Source organism: Delphinapterus leucas, chromosome 3 (assembly GCF_059928025.1).
Source record: "Delphinapterus leucas isolate spDelLeu-1000000601 "Yukka" chromosome 3, BTC_Dleu_Yukka2, whole genome shotgun sequence".
Taxonomy (NCBI): domain Eukaryota; kingdom Metazoa; phylum Chordata; class Mammalia; order Artiodactyla; family Monodontidae; genus Delphinapterus; species Delphinapterus leucas.
Window position 1 is genome coordinate 54,083,533 of NC_143131.1, and position 19,953 is coordinate 54,103,485.

Consider the following 19,953-nt stretch of genomic DNA (forward strand, 5'->3'; position numbering starts at 1 on the left):
CTGCCTGTTTCCTCTTCATTTGTTAGGTCTGGTGGGTTTTTACCTTGCTCCCTCATCTGCTGTGTATTTCTCTGTCTTCTCATTTTGTTTAACTTACTGTGTTTGGGTCTCCTTTTTGCAGGCTGCAGGTTTGTAGTTCCTGTTGTTTTTGGTGTCTGCCCCGAGTGGGTAAGGTTGGTTCAGTGGGTTGTGTAGGCTTCCTGGTGGAGGGGAGTGGTGCCTGTGTTCTGGAGGATGAGGCTGGATCTTTTCTTTCTGGTGGGCAGGACTGTATCTGGTGGTGTGTTTTGGGGTGTCTGTGAACTTCTGATTTTAGGCAGCCTCTCTGCTAATGAGTGGGGTTGTGTTCCTGTCTTGCTAGTTGTTTTGCATAGGATGTCCAGAACTGGAGTTTGCTTGTAGATAAGTGGAGCTGGGTCTTAGCGTTGAGAGAGATCTCTGGGAGACCTCTCACCGATTGATGGCACATAGGGCTGGGAGGTGAAAGTGGTCCAGTGTCCTGAGCACGGCGCTCCCATCTCAGAGGCTCAGGCCTGATACCTGGTCAGAGCACCCTGTCAGCCACATGGCCTGGTATGTGCGGAGTCTCTTGTCTTTTGGGAAGTGCGAGGTGTTCTGCCAGCATTTAGTAGGTGTTCTGTAGGAGTTGTTCCACATGTAAATTTATTTTTGATGTATTTGCGGGTAGGAAGGTGATCTCCAGGGCTTATTCCTCCACCATCTGGAAGGTCCTGATCTGTAAATGGTTTTTAATTTAACATCTGATCATTTGAATTGGGCTTTCTAAAAATTTTATTTTGGGTATGTTTTGGTATATTTTAAGATTAATTCCTGGATCATCAGCTTTTTTCCCCCCTCCTCAGAAAGTATTGTCTTGCTATCTTGAAACTTTTTAGGTTTTATTTATCAAGAAGAGAAAGTTTTTATTATTTAATTTGTTGCCATGAGGGGAAATGATTCCTTTTAATTCAGCCGTAGATACGTGTTTTTTGTTTTTTGTTTTTGCGGTACGCGGGCCTCTCACTGTTGTGGCCTCTCCTGTTGCGGAGCACAGACTCCGGACGCGCAGGCTCAGCGGCCATGGCTCACGGACCTAGCCGCTCCGCGGCACGTGGGATCCTCCCGGACCGGGGCACGAACCAGCGTCCCCTGCATCAGCAGGCGGACTCTCAACCACTGCGCCACCAGGGAAGCCCAAGATATGTATTTTTATAAAGCTTAATTCATGAAGAATAATTTTAGGTAGAAAACAGGGGAAAGGTGGCCCGTGATTTGGCTCTTAGCTACCTCTCTGACCTTTTTTTTCCTACTTGTTTTCCTGGCTCCCCTCTATTTCAGTCTTATTGGCTTTGTTGATTTTTGGATATGCCAAACATATTTCTGTCTCAGGGCTGTTGTACTTATTTATCCTCTGCCTAGAACATTTCTTTCCAGACATTGAAAAGTTTTACTCTTTCATAAGAGTGAAACCTTTCATGAGGTTTCTTTCTATTTAAAAATCACATCTCCAGGGAGGCCAAGGTTTCTATGTCAGAAGGCAAAAGTTTTATATCGGGAGTCAGGTCATCTTTACCCCCTCAAACACTGAAAGGGCAACTTAAGTATTTAGGTCCTTTAGACCAGGGCTAGAAAATAGGCTAATCTAAAGAAGGGTAGTTTTATTGTTATAGTGCAGCCACATTCAGTAGAACTTTGTGCTATGATGGAGATGTCTGTATCTCTGCTATCTAGTGTAGAAGCCACTAGCAACATGTGGCTCTTGAGCACTTGGAATGTGGCTAGTGTGACTGAGGCACTGAATTTTAATTAAAATTCAAATAGCCATATGTGATTGGTGATTACCATGTTAAATGACGCAAGTGTCGAAGAATGGTATAGTGCAAAGAAGAGAGAGAGAGAGACAGGAAAAGTTTCTAAAAACAGGACTGAATGATCTTTAAATTTGAGAAACAAAGGAGTTGGATTAGATGATTTGGAAAGGCCCATTAGAGATCTATAATTGTATGTCCCAGTGAAGAAATTTGTAGGTCAAAGGGATTGACAGCTGGGAATACTAGGAAAGGCCTGTTTTAAATCCATGCAAAACTGACAAATAATAAGACTCATATTTGTGATTTAGCTTAATTGTATATAATAATTCTCTTGCACGGTAGAAAAAAATGTAAGGTATGACCCTCAATCATCTGTGAATGTTAGTTAGACTATCAAAGACATGGTAGGGGAAAAAGGAGTGTGATTAGACGCAACATGTGGAGGGAGGCTAGGCCATTCACCTGTTTTGAACTAAGGTATTTTCTACAACATTATGGTAACTTGAAATGGTGACAGCAAAAAATATAAGATCTGTTAGTAGCAAGATACCACAGATTGTAATAAATACTATGAAGGAAAAAAACCAGAGTGGTGTAGTAGGGAGTAAATGAGGCTGTACGTAAGGTGAGGGAAAGCCTCCTGGAGAGGGTGATTGACCTGGCGGTTGAAGGATTCAGCCAGCAGAAGCTAGGGGAAGAGCTTTCTAGGGCCGAAGGAATGCCAAGTGAGAAACCCTAAAGTGAGAAAAACTTGTGTGTTCCAGGTGCAGAATGGTTGTGAAGGCAGGGTGGCGGGGTGGGGGGGCAGCAGGGTAGTAGGTGTTTTGAGATTGGAGGGATAGATAGGGCACTGATGGTGTAGGGCTATTTAGGCCACAGAAGGAAGTTTGAATTTTATTGTAAAGGGTTTTAAGCGGAGGTAAAACTTGATTTGACATGTTTTGAAACGATCACACATGGGTTGCTATGGTAAGCATAAGTGACACTCTTTCATAAACTAGTATTTTCACCTTTAGGAAGTGTTATTAACATTTGTTAAATTTTAGTAGCTTTGCAACAATATAACAATATATAGTCAGTTAACTTATTTGACTTAAATTGCAAAAGTGGAAATGAAAGTTGCAGGGTTTTTTTTCCTTGAAAAGCCTTGTGAATTCTGCAAAATTTTTCATTTTCAAATTCTGAGATCTTTTCAAGTTTAAATTCACATTAAAAATGTGTTTCTTAATGCTTAAACTAAAAACTGATTTTAGTAATGTTATGAAAGATCATTCAAAGGTTTTTATCTTTTTCCTACCGTAGTATAAGTAAGGGTTTAATATTTTAGGTTTCTTTTCTTAGGTAAACTTTGTCCCTGTTTTAATTTTAGTCTGTGTATGCTGGTACCCTGGTTTTACCACGTGTTAGCTGAGTATCTTTGGGAAAATTATTTTCTGTAAGACTTTGTCTTTATCTGTGAAATTGGTGTAATATTAATATCTATCTCTTAGGGCTGTTCTGAGAATTGAGTTAATAACCTAGCAAAAATTAGGTGCTTTGATTATTGTTAAGTATTAGGAATTCACAGTGTTGTTGAATACCCGAGGTACAGTTGATTCTCATTATTTGTGAATTCTGTATTTGTGAATTCACATACTAGCTAAAATTTATTTGAAATCTCAAAATCAGTACTTGTGGTGCTTTTGTGGTTATTCATCAACACAAATAGAATGAGGAGAAAATTGAGTTGCTTGATAAGTTCATTCTCAGATGAGTTCAAACAGAGCAATGCCCTGCCTTCTTATTTCAGCTCTAATGGTGTAAATAACTTTTTTGTGTGTGGTGTGTCGAGTGTCATGTTTTTTGCATTTTTGTGCTTTATGTTGGTCGTTTTGCTCTTTAAATTGGCCCCCAGCATAGTGCTAAAGTTCTGTCTAGTGTTCCTAAGTGTTGGAAGCCTGTGATGTACCTTACAGAGAAAATTCTTATGTAAGATAAGGTTCATTCAGGCATGAGTTGATCATGCTGCTGGTCATGAGTTTAATGTTAATGAATCAATAATATATACTAACTAAGGTATTTTTAAACAGAAGCACACATAAAACAAGGTCATTTATTTATCACTTGATGAAAGTGTTATGACCAGAGGCTCATAGGAACCTAGCCCTGTGTTTCTTCCCTAGGAGCAGCGATTTCAGTATTTAATAATTCAGTCTTCATGGCAAACTTTATTGGACATAAGTACTACAGATAATGAGAATGGACTGTTTGTTTTTAGTGTCAAGGTTAGAAGTAATTAAAATACCCAGATAGTTAAGAAATATGTTGTATTTCTAATTACATTGAAAACTACTGTGACCTTACTCTGAATAATTCAGATATATACCTGGCTTAAATTAGGAGTCCCTAGTCTCTTCCCATTCTTACTGAGTTGATCAATATTCTTCAAGATTAGAGAATGGTAATTTTTGACACTAATAGAAAATATCTGCTCTTTTTTTTTTTAATTTTTTTATAGCTGGGTGTTTCCCTTAGCAGTTTGGGAGCTATACCAGCAGCAGCACTAGACCCCAATATTGCAACACTTGGAGAGATACCACAGCCACCACTTATGGGAAATGTGGATCCTTCCAAAATTGATGAAATTAGGAGAACAGTCTATGTTGGCAATTTGAATTCCCAGGTAACTAATATAAGAAGAAATTGAGTGGTGGGACCTCTTATTCCTTTCCCTTTATTAAAAATCGTATCAATTGATAAAGTAGTATTTACCTGAATTTTTTTAAAGAAGAATATACTTTATTAAAGTGTTACTTTGTTTCTTCAGACAACAACAGCTGATCAGCTACTTGAATTTTTTAAACAAGTTGGAGAAGTGAAGTTTGTGCGGATGGCAGGTGATGAGACTCAGCCGACTCGGTTTGCTTTTGTGGAATTTGCAGACCAAAATTCTGTACCAAGGGCCCTTGCTTTTAATGGAGTTATGTTTGGAGACAGGCCACTGAAGTAAGAAACACTAAACAAAGAAATTTTAATGATTTTGAAAAAATTTTGTGGTTTTGATGTAATGCAGTTTTTTTTTTCTTTTTAATAGTAATTGGCAATTTGTGGAAAGGAAGACTTTGTGTTAAGTATAAATGAAACACATGAGATATTTACCATTTTAGCCTTTAAATTAAAGTTACATTTGAAGGCATCTTATTTTCTATTTCATAAGGTCTAATTTAAAGTTAACATTTTTATACCGTACATATTGATTGTAGGTCTTTTTCCATAATCTTTAACAAGTTAGGTTGGTTTTGCATTATTACACTAGACTAATGGGCAGTTTAACATATGGGTAGAACTTACAGTAATATAGTAATAAGAATTTTGGTAAATCCAAAATTTCAGGAAGAAAGTACCCAGAAATGTTTTAAATTATACATTTTAAGGTTTGCTCACATCCTTGTTTGCAAAATGAAAAGTTGATGTAGCCTTTCAGGTACTCAAGACCAGAAATTCTATTTCATGCACATTATTGAGGCACCAATTTTATCTGAATTCTGTAGATAATTGCCTTAATTATACAGTTTGATCAGGAGTCTGCTATTAAGGGATAAGAAACTGTTCTTAGTGAATGCTGTGTTTTCACCATGGTGAAGGGAGACACACCAAATTCATTTATGTGCATCAGAGAAACCACTGTTACCCATAAAGGAAGAGTTTTATCAGATTCCTCCCATATTTGAAGCTGTATGATTAGGCCATGGTCCAGGGTGGATTAAAATGGTGCACATGATATATAGGTTCCCTTTCATCCTCCCAGGGTGCAGAGGTTATCAACAAAATTTTATAATCTTAGAAGTGATTCATTTTAATATTGGTGTCACCATTTTAATTTATTTATAACTCTAAGCTGTGAGGAGACGCGGTTGTCCTGGCCTATTTAGGTTGTTAAAGAAGTTAGCTAGGGTTCAGTTTTTCTTTTTTTCCCTTGCTTTTTGCCTTTGTTAGCAAGAGATGATGGCAGATGGGAATGAGATAAATCATGGTTTTGAGGTTGGTTTTGGTTATTCTGTATTTAGCTATATTATTCTAAATGTGCTTTTGAGATGTCCTCAGATTTGTAAATATCTGTATCATATAAGCAATTAGTTGTTTCATGTTTTGTAAAATATGGTGTGTATTTGTGATATGCTAATATTTTTAATTTAGAATAAATCACTCCAACAATGCAATAGTAAAACCCCCTGAGATGACACCTCAGGCTGCAGCTAAGGAGTTAGAAGAAGTAATGAAGCGAGTGCGAGAGGCTCAGTCCTTTATCTCAGCAGCTATCGAACCAGGTAAGGCCATAGCGTTGTTACATAGGTCATAGTTGAAGATCATAGAATCTTAGAGCTGGAAGGAATTTTAGAAATTATCTGTTCAGTCCCTTCATTTTACAAACAAGAAGACTGAAACTCAAGAAAGAGTAAGTGACTTAACTAGTGTTAAAGGTTGAAGAACTATTTAGCACAAATATCTTTTTCCATGATACTGAATTGAGGTACATTAGCTTGAGTTAATCACTTCTTTATATTTTAATAGCGAAATCAGTACGCAGAACTGATTTGCTTAAAGCAAAGTGTAAATATTATTGTGAGGCTAAAGACAAGAATAAATATTTTAAATGTTATGATTAAGCAGATTCACTTTTCCTTCAAAGTTTTAATTTTAAAAATAGAAAAGAGAGCCCATGAGTTAAGAAAACTACAGAGCCTGTTTTAGCATGGTAAAGGAACACCCTTTCAAACTTTTGTGTTGCTAACTAAAATTAGAAATCCAACCTAAAAATGTCTAGATGGTTTTTTACATTTGAGCAAATATTCTAAATTAGAATTTAAGCTTCAATTCTAGGAAAATAAATGGAAAAAGGATTTAAAATCACTGTCATAGGAATTACAGACATGTTATAATCGTACATTATGGCAGCAACAAAATACTACGAACAGCTGTTTATAATCATCTGGTTTATATGTACTGCTGCAGGGTGGCTGCACTCAACGAGTTTATGCAATGACTTTCTTGGATGTTTCTGAAGGATAATTGCACAGGAGGAGGATGTACAGAGAGTAGGCCCCTTGCACTATATGTGGTACATTCCACTTGTGCCTGATTATTAACTGGGATCTTTAATTGTTCTGAGCTTACACTGCAAAGTGGTTTTTTCCTCCCAGAGTCTGGAAAGAACAATGAAAGAAAAGGCGGTCGATCTCGTTCCCACACTCGTTCAAAATCCAGGTCTAGCTCAAAATCCCGTTCTAGAAGGAAAAGATCACAGTCAAAACACAGGTGAGAATTTCTACTGTCATATTTAAATTTTTTCGGTTTTGTATTTACAGTGGTTAAGATTTTCTGAGTTTTTGTCCAAGTATCAGCGTGTAGAAATTTCACTGGTGTTCACCAAGGAGTATGGTTACCATTAGATATTGCTTTAATTGTAATGCTAAAGAATGAAGTTTTATGTAATTAATATATAATTTCAACTAATTTTTAGTTTTAGAAGTTGGTTTTCTATCTTAAGATGTTCTATTCCTGATTTTTCTAAGAGTAAACTAGTCTCTATACAGAACTGGCAGAAATTTTTCATTCTTCATAAAGGGAACATCTGATGCTGAAAATATTGCTGAAGTTGTTGCAGCTTTTTTGTTTTTTTCTTCCCCCACTTTCCTCAAGGTCTGGGGAGCACCACCCCAGATCTTGATTTCAAGTAGTTACCCTTCTCCAATACTGTGTGTCAAGTGGGGTACTTTAAATCTTTGTACTCTTGGTGATAAGAGCCTCAGAGCCTCTTCCACCCACTTTGGGACCTGAAACATAGGAGTAACTTGCAGCTTTAATTGCAACTGTTGTGCTTAAGCTCTATTTCTGTTCTGTTTATCTTATTTTTGAGCGTGGCTTTGTCATTTTGAAGTTCTTTTAAAATCTTTTGTGTTTGGTGCAAAGGGGATCTCAAGATATAAACTTGCAACACCATCTTGATTGGAAGTAACCTAAGAGTCATGTCTAAAATAAGTTTTATTGTCTTCTTTAAGATGTGAAGGGGGCTGTTACTGAAATGTAAACATGTATGCAGTGGATCCTAATTGCATGTTACATGTGCATACATACGCATACTCTCTAAAGAGAAGAGGCAGAGAAAAGTGTGTGTGCATGTGAGTGTGCATGTTTGTTGGGAGTATTAGAGAAGGAGGAGGATTTGAGGGGAGGGAAAAAAGGAACCAGTATGCCCTATGTTGAACCTCACCAGCAAGCTCAGTTTAGTCTTGATTTTCTGTGCTAATCAAGATTGAGGTAATGAGATAGGAAAATACGATCTTCTTTTTTTTAATTTATTTTTTATTGAAGTATACTTGAATTACAATGTTGTACAGCAGAGTGACTCAATTATACATATATATATGTTCTTTTTCATATTCTTTTCCATTATGGTTTATCACAGGATACTGAATGTAGTTCCCTGTGCTATACAGTAGGACCTTGTTGTTTATCCATTCTATGTATACCAGTTTGCATCTGCTAATCCCAAACTCTCACGTCTCCCCTCTCCCATCCCCCTCCCCCTTGGCAACCAGCAGTCTATTCTCTATGTCCCTGATTTTGTTTCTGTTTCATAGATAGGTTCATTTGTATCATATTTTAGATTCCACATGTGATATCATATGGTATTCGTCATCTCTTTCTGACTGACTTCACTTAGTATGATAATCCCTAGTTGCAGATATTCTTAATTAGACTTTAGCAAACTATACTTCAGCTCTCTACTCGTGTATATGTCTCTACTATTACTTGCAGAATTCCTTTTGGAATATGGTTTTAATCTCTATCTCTATCCAAGGCCTTACAGTAAGGCAAATTCATGTCCAAGGGAAGGAAGTTGTTTCATGTACAAGGAATAAGACAGTGTAGCAAAGCCAGAATTGGAGAAGGAAAGTGGTATAGAATCAGTGGTACTAGATTATGGATATTTCTATAGGTCAACAGGGTGGTGAAGGTAAAGGAGATCAAGAAAATACAGAATTGAGCTGAAGAGTAATAACTTTTCTGAGGAAGAAAAAGAGCAATGACTTAAATCTTACTTTGTGTTATAAGGGCCATGCTCCAAATCTAATACCTTAGTGGTTTTCTAAGGCAGAAAAAAAGCAAAATTTGATTATTAACATTTTTTCCTTGATAATTTCTGTGAAGCTTTCTCTGTTGGGACAAATAATTTAACTAAGGTTTTTACTCTTATCGTTTTCAGTATATTGGGATATTTTCCCTTTCCAAGGGTTAGTGGAGGAAGGGTTATTCTGTCTAAAATGAAATTTGTTAATTATTCTTATTCATGGGAGTGATTTCATGGAGGTCTATCTAATTATGTAACATTAGAAATTAATTGTTCTTGGCTGGCGCGCACACCCAAACACGCCCATACACACAGGCACACCTCGTTTTATTTTACTCTGCTTTATTGTGCTTCACAGATATTGTGGTTTTTTAACAAATTGAAAGTTTGTGGCAGCCCTGCATTGTCAGATGACAATTAGCATTTTTTAGCAATAAAGTATTTTTAATTAAGGTATGTACATTGTTTGTTGCACACTTAATACACTAGAGTATAGAGTAAATATAAATTGTATATGCATTGGGAAGCCAAAAAATTCCTGACTCGCTTTATCGTGATACTCCCTTTTTTGCGGTGGTCTGGAACCAAACCCACAATAACTCTGAGGTATGCCTGTATGTCTTTTTTGTCAGCATATACTGTTTTTATACATGGTGTATATAAACACAAGAAGCCTTTACTAAGGTCATAAAGAAATAAAAAAGAGGATGAGTTTTGTTGAAAAGAAAAGAAATTCCTCACCCAAAACCATTTGACTTATGGAACTCCCTCCCCCTCTCCACCGGTAGGGGATGGCAAGCATTTCTCGGTTTCCCCTCCTCTTCTAGTGGGATTGGATACCCTCAGCTCTGGCTCTGACCCACTAGACCTAGCAGGAGTGTGGGTTGCAGGAGCCCTTGTTCTTGAAGCCCCACCTTCTTAGTGTTCTGATACTTCTAGAACTTTCCCCTGACTCTTTCCCTGTTCCTTCTTCTTTCTGTAGGAGGGAGGAAATAGTTATTTGTTACTATGACCTTGGCTAGAACTGGGAAGATGTGTTTCCACTCTGTCCAAATTTTTATATGTGTTTTTTTCATAGGGACAGTGTTAGAAAAGGTGGGTAGTAGTACTCTATTATATTTTAAAGTTAAGTAACCTTTACAGACCAGCATAGGAACTATAAGACATTTTATAATATTTTAATGGGAAACAGCTGACTTACAAATGAACTTTGATGCAACATAATGGTAAGTTGCTCTTTATTTACAATTTAACTTATAAATGCAATTTTGTACATCATGTTAAAATGACAGCTGCTAATGATAGCTCAAATCTTTATCTTTGGTTGGATTAGATTTGCTCTTGACTTGAAGCTTTTAGCTTTCCTAATAGAAAACTTGTAGGCAACTAGTGGGTGAGACAGACATGAAGTATTTAATGTCAAAATTGAAATACAATAATTACTCTTGAGCAGTGACTTTCAAATCTGAGGACCCACAGGATAAGGTGGGAAGCCAAGTGGTCAGTGCTTTTTTATTATTAACTTTTATTTGTTATGGCTATGGTTAATTTTCTTAAAGGAGTTTATTTAATTAAGATTGGAAAGTGCTATTTGAAGCAAACAAAATTATTATTTATTTTTTTTAGCAAGGTTAACTAGAATAGAAATCTTAAGACTTATTAAGTACATAGAAGCAAAGGCTCTTTAAAACATTATTACCCTCATGTGGATGTCTGTAAATGGACTAAAAATGTTATAAGTTTTTAAGTTTTCCCCTGATAGCTACTACTTGACCCTTGTGTCTCTTAGGTTATTAGTGATAAAGGTTTCAACAAACTACGAATTATCTTCATATATTAAAAATGAGGTATGAAGATAAGTGTATAATAGATGAGTGGTTCAGTTGAAAATTAGCTGTTGGAAAACAAATTTTAACTAACTGAAAAATGTGTTTTAAGAACAAGATCATTACTTAATTGAGGATTGTCTGGAGACTTCTGGTTTCATGGCATAGCACAAGCATTTAACTATATTTTATAGATATTTGTTTTAACTTAATTCATGAAGATATTACTATCAAGATGAGTTTTAATTATATAAGGCATACTTGTAGATGTTCATTTGACCCCTTGGAATAAATAGAGATACAATTTAAAGTTTTCATTTATGTTAATTGTTAATAATGGTGATGATGCAGATATTGAGATAGGATTTTTAATCATTTGCCCTGCACTCAAAACTGTTAGGCAGTTTTCCGTATATCATCTGTTCCAATTCTCATGACAGTTCTAGGAGGTATAGGTATGATTCTTACTCCACTTCTTAGATGAAGAAACTCAGGCTTAGAGAGGTTGAGTGATTAGCCAGAGTTCTCACAGCTATTGTGTGGCAGAACTGAGAGTCAGAGCCAGATTGTTTAACTGCGAAGCCGGTGAGTCTCATCACTTTGTTGTTTAAGTTGTATGCTTTCAATTTGGTTACATTTAAGTAAATAGTTCCTAGGATACCTCATTATGAAAAATGTCACGTTGTATAAGCTATTATTTCAGTTGGGAAAGGAGCCTAGAGAATTTCAGAATTTAAAAAAACAGTTATTTTTCCTCCAAGAATGCCAGTAATAAAGGTTTCTTTTAATAGCTTTGTTTAGGTAATAAAATCAAGGCTTTGCAAATTCAACATTTGCTTATATTTAGCTTTAACTCACGAGTAAGATGTTTGGTTTCCTGTCACACTAGCACCATCATTAGTACTGTGCTTCCCTATGCATTCTTCTTAGTACGTGTTATGACAAATAGCACACAGTCATTTATAGAAACCATTGAACCATATAACCACTACTCCCTGTCAAAGATAAGTTATAGCCACAAGCAGTAATATTACATGCAAGTCAAGAGTTAAAGACAATTTTTGGTATGAAAATTTGGACCATGGGAGAAGTTGTCTGTTCTAATTGAGCCATGTAATATTTAGCAAAAGAAAGCCACACCTGAAACTGTCAACTTAAGTCTGACATAGGAAATAACTTAAATTCTTTTTCTGTTTCTGTCTTTGTGTTCTGGACAATGAAATGTCTGGTGAAGTTTTCAATAAATAAATTTATGTCAGATAATCTAATTTTGAAGCATTATGTAATAGAGAATTTAAAAATATTGATAAATACTGTCAGAATTGGTTTTAAAATTCTCTTATTTGAAAGACCTTAAATATTTATAAATTGAAATTCTAAGAATAAGTTTTGATATTCTAACAATTTGTCTTTCTTTAGGAGTAGATCCCATAATAGATCACGTTCAAGACAAAAAGATAGACGTAGATCTAAGAGCCCTCATAAAAAACGCTCTAAATCAAGGGAGAGGCGGAAGTCAAGGAGTCGTTCGCGTTCACGGTGAGTTTTTTGGAAATTAAGGGTAGTTTTCTCATGACCTCATATGTTAAAAATCTGTTGTTTAAATTTTTAATGAAAGAAATTAAACGTTTTTCTGATTGTTTCAGTAATGATTTAATATCGATTGTCATTGATTTGAATCTGATGGTTAGTATGACTCATGTGATTTCCAGACTAAATTCAGCCTGATAATTGTTTCATTTAGCAGCTTCATGTACACATAAATTATTTAGAAATTTATATGTAATGTCTTACAGCTATTATACATTGTTTTGTGTTGATAATTGTTGAGGAAAGAGAATGACATGGTCCTTGTTGGGGAGTAGAATTATTTTAGTTGTGAATTTATTTATTTACTTTTGTTTTTAAAGGGACAAAAGAAAAGACAACCGAGAAAAAATCAAGGAAAAGGAAAGAGTGAAAGAAAAAGATAGAGAAAAGGAAAGGGAAAAAGAGAGAGACAGGGAAAAGGAACGTGAAAAAGAAAAGGAACGGGGTAAAAACAAAGATAAAGACCGGGATAAAGAACGGGAAAAGGACCGAGATAAAGACAAGGAGAAGGACAGAGAGAGAGAGCGGGAAAAAGAGCATGAAAAGGAACGAGACAAAGAGAAGGAGAAGGAACAGGACAAAGAAAAGGAACGAGAAAAGGACAGATCCAAAGAGATAGATGAGAAAAGAAAGAAGGATAAAAAGTCCAGAACACCACCCAGAAGTTACAATGCATCAAGAAGATCTCGTAGTTCCAGCAGGTTTGATAATGCTTAAAGTTTTTACCAAAGGGCTTACTGATGACAAACGAAAACATAAATTTTAACTGGGGGGAAAAGATAATTGTGCACAAGTGGAATCAGTACAATAGTATCAGAACATTTCCCTCTGATAGCAGAGTAAACATTTCTCTAGCAGAGGGATTGCTACAGTATTGAATCTATGAGGAGGAAGAGAGAATATTGGCCAGAATTACTTGAAAAGTTAACTGTCCTTTGTAATCCACTATTTTAACCTGGCAGTGGTGTCAGTGGCTGCTGTTGCTGCTGCTTATTATTTTCTTGGAGGGTGGGATCACAGGGGCAAGTTTTTTGTTTTTGTTTTGTTTATGTAGAGAAATTGACTTCTTAGGCGTCTATATTTCTTTGGAATGATGTGGTAAATTTTAATATATAAAATTATTTCTAAAGTTACAGTATTAGTCCTTTTCGTCACCTAAGTTCATTTTTACTGCTCTACTTTGTTGAATACATGACGTTTAAATTTTGGTTTTCATTTATTTGTTGTTAAGGATTTGCTTTTTTCTTAGGACTGTTTATTAATAGGTACACTGCCACCAGGTGGCAGCAGGTTGCCATAGTAACATCAGCAAAATGAGGACCTTCCTTAATTCAAGATTATCTCAATCTACATCCGTTGCTCCAGATGATATTGTGACTATAAATAAATGGAAGTTCCTAAGTTGTGTTAAACTATATCTTAAAAATACTTTAAAAATATTTTTTTGCAAGTTTTAAAGATATTTTAAAATGGTTTTTCATAGAACATAATTTCTGAGACAATGGACTATATATTTCCTAAATTTTTTAACTTTGTGTTTTAACAGCTTATTCTTAATACTAGTCTTTGGCTAGTTAATAGAAGACAATTGCAAGCATTTATTGAGTGCTTTACCATATGCCAGGTTTTATGTCTCAGCAGAGTTTTTCATGACTGATCTTATTTAATCTTCACAGTAAGCCTGTGAGAAGACTGTTATCATGGTTTTAAAACATGAGGAAACCAAACCAGAGGAAATTTTCCATCTGCTCTGCACTTTAGTTAGAAGTATAGTAGTATAGTAGCTCTTCTCCTCTCTTTAGAGATTAATTGAGGACTTTAACCAGTACTTGGTACTGGCTTTAAAAAAATGCGTCAGAAGGGGCTTCCCTGGTGGCGCAGTAGTTGAGAGTCCACCTGCTGATGCAGGGGATGCTGGTTTGTGCCCCGGTCCAGGAAGATCCCACATGCTGCAGAGTGGCTGGGGCCGTGAGCCGTGGCCGCTGAGCCTGTGCGTCCGGAGCCTGTGCTCCGCAACGGGAGAGGCCACAACAGTGAGAGGCCCGCGTACTGCAAAAAAAAAAAAAAAAAAAAAAGCGTCAGAAGTATATAGTTGAAAGCAACAGTATATGTTAAAATGTGACTTCAAATCAGTGGGTCATTGCCATATTTCAGCACATTGAACCAAAACCTGAAGAAATTAACTCATTTGCTGTGGGTATCAGTTGAGCCTTGCAGACTGCATCTTTATTGCAGTTATTTTATTGGTTGTGTTTCACACATTCCTTTGTGTTTGTGTGATCGTTTAGACATTGCCCTTCACAACACCAAATAATATTTCGATTCCTTTTTAAAAAATTAATTTTTATTTTTTGCTGCTTTGGGTCTCCATTGCTACACGTGGGCTTTCTCTAGTTGTGGATAGTGGGGGCTACTCTTTGTTGTGGTGCGTGGACTTCTCATTGCGGTGGCTTCTCTTGTTGCAGAGTATGGGCTGCAGGTGAGCGGGCTTCAGTAGTTTTGGCACCACGGGCTTTAGTAGTTGTGGCATGTGGGCTCTAGAGTGCAGGCTCAGTAGTTGTGGCATGTAGGTGTAGTTGCCCTGCGGCATCTCTCCGGACCAGGGATCGAACCCGTGTCCCCTGCATTGGCAGGCGGATTCTTAACCGCTGTGCCACCAGGGAAGTCCCCTCGATTCCTTTTAAATTCAGTTGAATTTACTTTTTCTGATGACTTTGAAATGTTTATAATTTTTTCATGGGTCGTTTTAAGTCACTTGATATTTAAGAAAGTGTAGATGTTCACATTCAGTTCTTAGGTCTTAGATAACCTCTGGGGCCTGGAGAATAAATGTTGACTAATGTTAGTTCCTAAAGGTTCAGCAGTTTGGAATGTTTTATGCTTTCAGAAGAGCTTGCTGAAGAGTTACCATTTCTTATCTTTTAGCATTTTTCTTCCTTTAAGGTGCTCTGATTTGTTTAGTGAATGGGAAACCTCTTAACTGCCCAGAATAATAGTCTACTTAATGTTTTTATTTCCAACATTGTCTTCTGAGCTACATTTTTAAGGAAAAATTTTGATATTTAAAAACTTTTAATGCTTGGAATTACAATTAATAAGGATGAGACCATCAAAGGGAAGGAGAACATATTTACTGAGCACCTGCTGTGCACCAGACACTAGGCTTGGTATTTCACAGGTATTATCCTGATCTTCAAAACTACAAGGCTCGAGTTATTATCTCCATTTTTCAATTGGAAAAACTGAGACTCAGATAAAGTAATATGACCCCAGTCGTGCAGTTGGTAAGATGTGGAACTGAAATTTAAATGTAAGCCTAATCAACTCCAATTCTGCATACTAGAGCTGACAGCTTCTTTCTCGACTAACTGACATTCTAGCTTCTGTCTGTCCAGCCTTAGCTCTCATTATCACTAACTGGTAATTATTAGATGTCCATCTGTACATAGTGCTTCCTGAACATACAGGTAAAGAGTTACACTGTTGAAGATGGAGCAGCCATTTTGTGTAAACTTAAAGTCTGGAATACACTGATATTCTCATGCTATGAAAAAAGTACTTCTGGTTCTTGTGTGGGGTAGGGAGGTGCTGTTACAGAATGGCATTGATTAAATGGAATAACATCATCTAATTTCCATATTAGGAAGTATAATTTTGGGGTGACTTGGAAATAAAATTGGGTAAAGGAGGAGAGAACCTTAGGTAGAGTTGGAATTGATTTATTTGTGTTCTCAAAGTTCTTGAGCTCTTGGTAGTAACATCTACTGTGTATACCACATATGAGCATTGTCTAGTTTTTTATTTTACATATGAAAAATGTACACAGAACGTTTCATTAGCCTAGAATCAGCTTACTGAGGTGATAAGGAGAACTTGAATTCTGGAGGATTTGGTTGTTTCAGCTATGTGGCCACTAATTATCAGAGCTTCTTGTGAGATAGGTCATTGGCTACATTAATCATTTAATAAATGTACCCATATACCTCGTCACCTGAATAATAGACATCTTGAAATTCATTGTTTCTAAGTTGACCACCCTTACAAATGAAGTAGTTTATTAGAGTATGCATCATTTGGTAATGTGTTAAGCAAAATAGTTTTTAATAATAATAAAACTGTTAATCTATTTAATAATTATTTTTGACTTCATCATGTTTAAATCCCAGGTTTTAAGTAATTTCCTTACATCTAAGCAACTTGTGCGCTCAATTTTAAATGAATAGAACAACAATAATGAAATGGTAGGTTAAGGGGGTAAAAGCAATTTCTCTGTCAAATGAATTAATGTTTAGAGACATTCTACATACTTGGGTTTAAAAAGTTCACATTTTGCAAGCCCATTTACCTTTCAGTTCTTGAAAAGGGCCTGTTACCTTGTTAAAAAATAATCCACAGTGGGGCAGCAAGGAGCTAGATGCATGACAAAGGATCTGATAAGCAACACATGCTTTAGGTGCTGAGGAAGAGCATGTTTGACTTGAGAGAGAATGTGAAAGAAACATCCATTACTATTTTTTCTACTCAAGAAATCAGGTGAAAAGGAGGTCGTCTACCCTTTCTGATATGAAATCTTAGAAGATGTTTTCATTGGTCTGTAAAATTTACAGCTCATAATTTGACCTGTACTAGAATTAGATAACAGACCATTTTCATGAAAGACATTAGTTTAAACTGGCCTGTAAAGAATACTGTTCACTTGAGAGCATTAAGGACCCTTTTGATTTTGTGTATTTGTATTATCTTTTATTTAAATTACTGTTTTTTAAAATGACATATTTTTGACTTCCAGGGAAAGGCGTAGGAGGAGGAGCAGGAGTTCTTCCAGATCACCAAGGACATCAAAAACCATAAAACGGAAATCTTCTAGGTCTCCATCCCCTAGGAGGTAGGTTGAAAGCATGTGCTAAAACTGAAGAGGAAGCAGGGGGAAATTTTTCTCTTTTCAGTCTATTTTTTTTAACTTTATATTTTGAATGAGTAATATGTAATGTCTTTACGTGGTTTAGAAATCCAGAGAGTATAAAAAGTTATATAATGATAGGTCTTAACTTCCACCCAGGTGTCCATCTACCCTGTTCCCACAAGTAATGACTTTATTAGTTTTTTTTGGTATATCCTTCCAGTTTTGCATATAGGTACAGATGAAAATATGTAATTTTTATTTTCATCTTCTACAAAAGGTAAAACAAAATATACATGGTTGTACAATTTGCTTTTGTCACTTAACTACCAGGAGAACTTTCTGTATTTATCAGAAAGTACTGCTTCATTCCTTTTTACAACTTCATGAACTTCCATTATCTAGCAGTACTTGGTTTATATAACCAGCCTGCAGTAGAATGGGTTTTCTTAATTTTCTTTTTATAAATTATATAAGTCTGTAATGAACAGCTTTGTACGTACATAATTTTGTAATGTGCAAGTATGCAGAGAAAATTTTCGTAAATGGTATTTATTGTTGGGTCAGAGGGTGAGTGTGTTTGTAGTTTTGAGCGATTTCCTTCCCTATTGTCCTTCATAAAGATTGGCAGCAGCTTGTACTTTAACCAGCTATGTATGAGAATGCCTGTTTCCCTATAGCTACTGCAGATTGTTACCAAAGTTGTGTATTTTTGTCCATCTGATAGATGAGAAGTGGTACCAGTATATAGTAATTTCCGTTGCATTTTTCTTAAGAGTGAAGGTGACCATCTCTTCATAGATTTGAAGGCCATTTGTATTTCCTTTTCTGTGAGTTGTATACGTTGCCGATTTTTCATGGAGTCTGTTTTTGTGGGGGGTTTTTTTGGTTTATTTTTTCCTATTTCCAGGAGTTCTTTTTGTATTAGGGAGATTATTCTTTAGTGATTTGGTTTCAAGTATCATTCCTACTTTGTCATTTCTTCTTAGAAATTGTTTATGAGACTTGATTTTATAGAGATTTTTGATTTATGTATAGTTTAATTCCTCAAGTTTTTTCTCTTGTGACTTCTACATTATGAGTCTTAAAGGTAAAAAAATCTTTCCTATTCCAAGGTTACAATAAAATTCCCCCATTGCTTCTTCTTGTACTTTTATGCTTTTAATTTTTGCATTTACGTCTTTGATCCATTAGGAGTTTATCCTTGTTTGCCATATGGTACATTGATTCAATTTCATTTTATCTTTCTAAATGCTTCTTTGTTCTTCCAATATCATTATTAAAAACTCAATTTTCCTAACACTAATTTGATGTATTTCCTTTGTCATATACTAAATTTTTCTGTCTGTGTTGTAGTCTATTTCTGGGGCTTCTCTGCTGTTGGACTGGTTTGACTGATGATTTGTGTACCAGTAGTGCCCCATGCTTTTAATGATTCAGATTGTATAGCATTTTTAAATATTTAGTAAGGCCCGTTCTTCCCCATACTCCTCATTGCTCTTTTTATGAGCTTTCTTGACCATTCTTGTGTGTTTATTTTTCTGTTTGAACTTGAGTTAGTTGTCTAGGCTCTAGAAATAAAACCTACTGATAATTTGTATTATAGTTGCATTACATTTATTAATTAGGGAATTGATGAATAGATTATTAAAAAATAAAGCTTTACAAAGGTGAGTCTTTCTATCCAGGAACATGGATGGCCTACCTATTCAGGCCATCCTTAGTGTTTTTTCATGAATGTTTCAATGTTTATTTCATACAGATTTTATGCATTTTCAGTTTATTTTTAGGTATGTTTTACTTCTTTGTTCTTGTAAATGAGGTCTTTCATTATGTCATGTAATTGGAGATTGGGTTTGTACATAGGAAGGATATTGATTTCTGTATGTATATATTTTCATCCCACTATCTTACTGATGGGTCCTAAGTTTTCAGTTGGTTTTCTAGGTATAGAAGAGAAACTTTTAAAAAGCTTTCCCCAGGTAGGAGGAGCATGTTTCCCAGCAGGGCTCTTTTGTTTATTTGTTTGTGGGTTATTATTTTTAGGTGAGAATAAAGGAAGGCGTAGGATATTTAGGAGGTAGGCCAATTTTTTTTTTTTAATACTTTGCTCGTGAAAGTCAAAACTTTTCTCAGTTGTGAACTCAAAATAGACAAAAAGGTGTATTTATATTTGCAAAGTGTCACTTCCTTCCCCATTCCTTTTACTTTAGTCTGCATCCACCCTCTGTAAGTGATCAATTATTTATCTTTCCTTGTGTTTCTTTTTGCAAAATTAAGCAGATACATGTCTTTGAATTTCTCCTTTTCTTCACAAAAGACAGCATTCACTATCACTATATACACTGTGTGTGTGTGTGTGTGTGTGTATGGTCAGTGACTATACATACCCAGCCCCACTTCCATCCTGAGTTATTTTTTACTTTTTTAAATTTTTTAAATTAAATTTAATTTTTTTAAATAGATCTTTATTGGAGTATAATTGCTTCACAATACTGTGTTAGTTTCTGTTGCACAACAAAGCGAATCAGCCATATGCATACACATGGCCCAATATCCCCTCCCTCTTGAGCCTCCCTCCCATCCTCTCTATCCCACCCCTCTAAGTTATTGCAAAGCACCGAGCCGATCTCCCTTTGCTATGCTGCTGCTTCCCAGCAGCCAACTATTTTACATTCGGTAGTGTATATATGTTGATGCTACTCTCACTTTGCC

At 35.8% G+C, this 19,953-nt stretch overlaps 1 protein-coding gene across 9 annotated transcripts in view; it reads left to right on the plus strand.

The window, feature by feature from the left end:
* Window positions 1-19,953, plus strand: part of SREK1 (splicing regulatory glutamic acid and lysine rich protein 1) — a 54,547-nt gene that overhangs the window by 19,905 nt on the left and 14,689 nt on the right. For 7 of the 9 annotated variants that reach the window (XM_022596245.3, XM_022596244.3, XM_089908921.1 and 4 more), the window contains 7 exons: window positions 4,309-4,473; window positions 4,618-4,796; window positions 5,988-6,118; window positions 6,992-7,106; window positions 12,168-12,287; window positions 12,659-13,039; window positions 17,128-17,223. In XM_022596245.3, coding sequence (XP_022451953.1) covers window positions 4,309-4,473; window positions 4,618-4,796; window positions 5,988-6,118; window positions 6,992-7,106; window positions 12,168-12,287; window positions 12,659-13,039; window positions 17,128-17,223 — 1,187 coding nt within the window. Of the gene's footprint in view, window positions 1-4,308; window positions 4,474-4,617; window positions 4,797-5,987; window positions 6,119-6,991; window positions 7,107-12,167; window positions 12,288-12,658; window positions 13,040-17,127; window positions 17,224-19,953 lie in introns of those variants that run through there. The other 2 variants (XM_022596247.2, XM_022596284.3) reach the window with 2 other exon arrangements.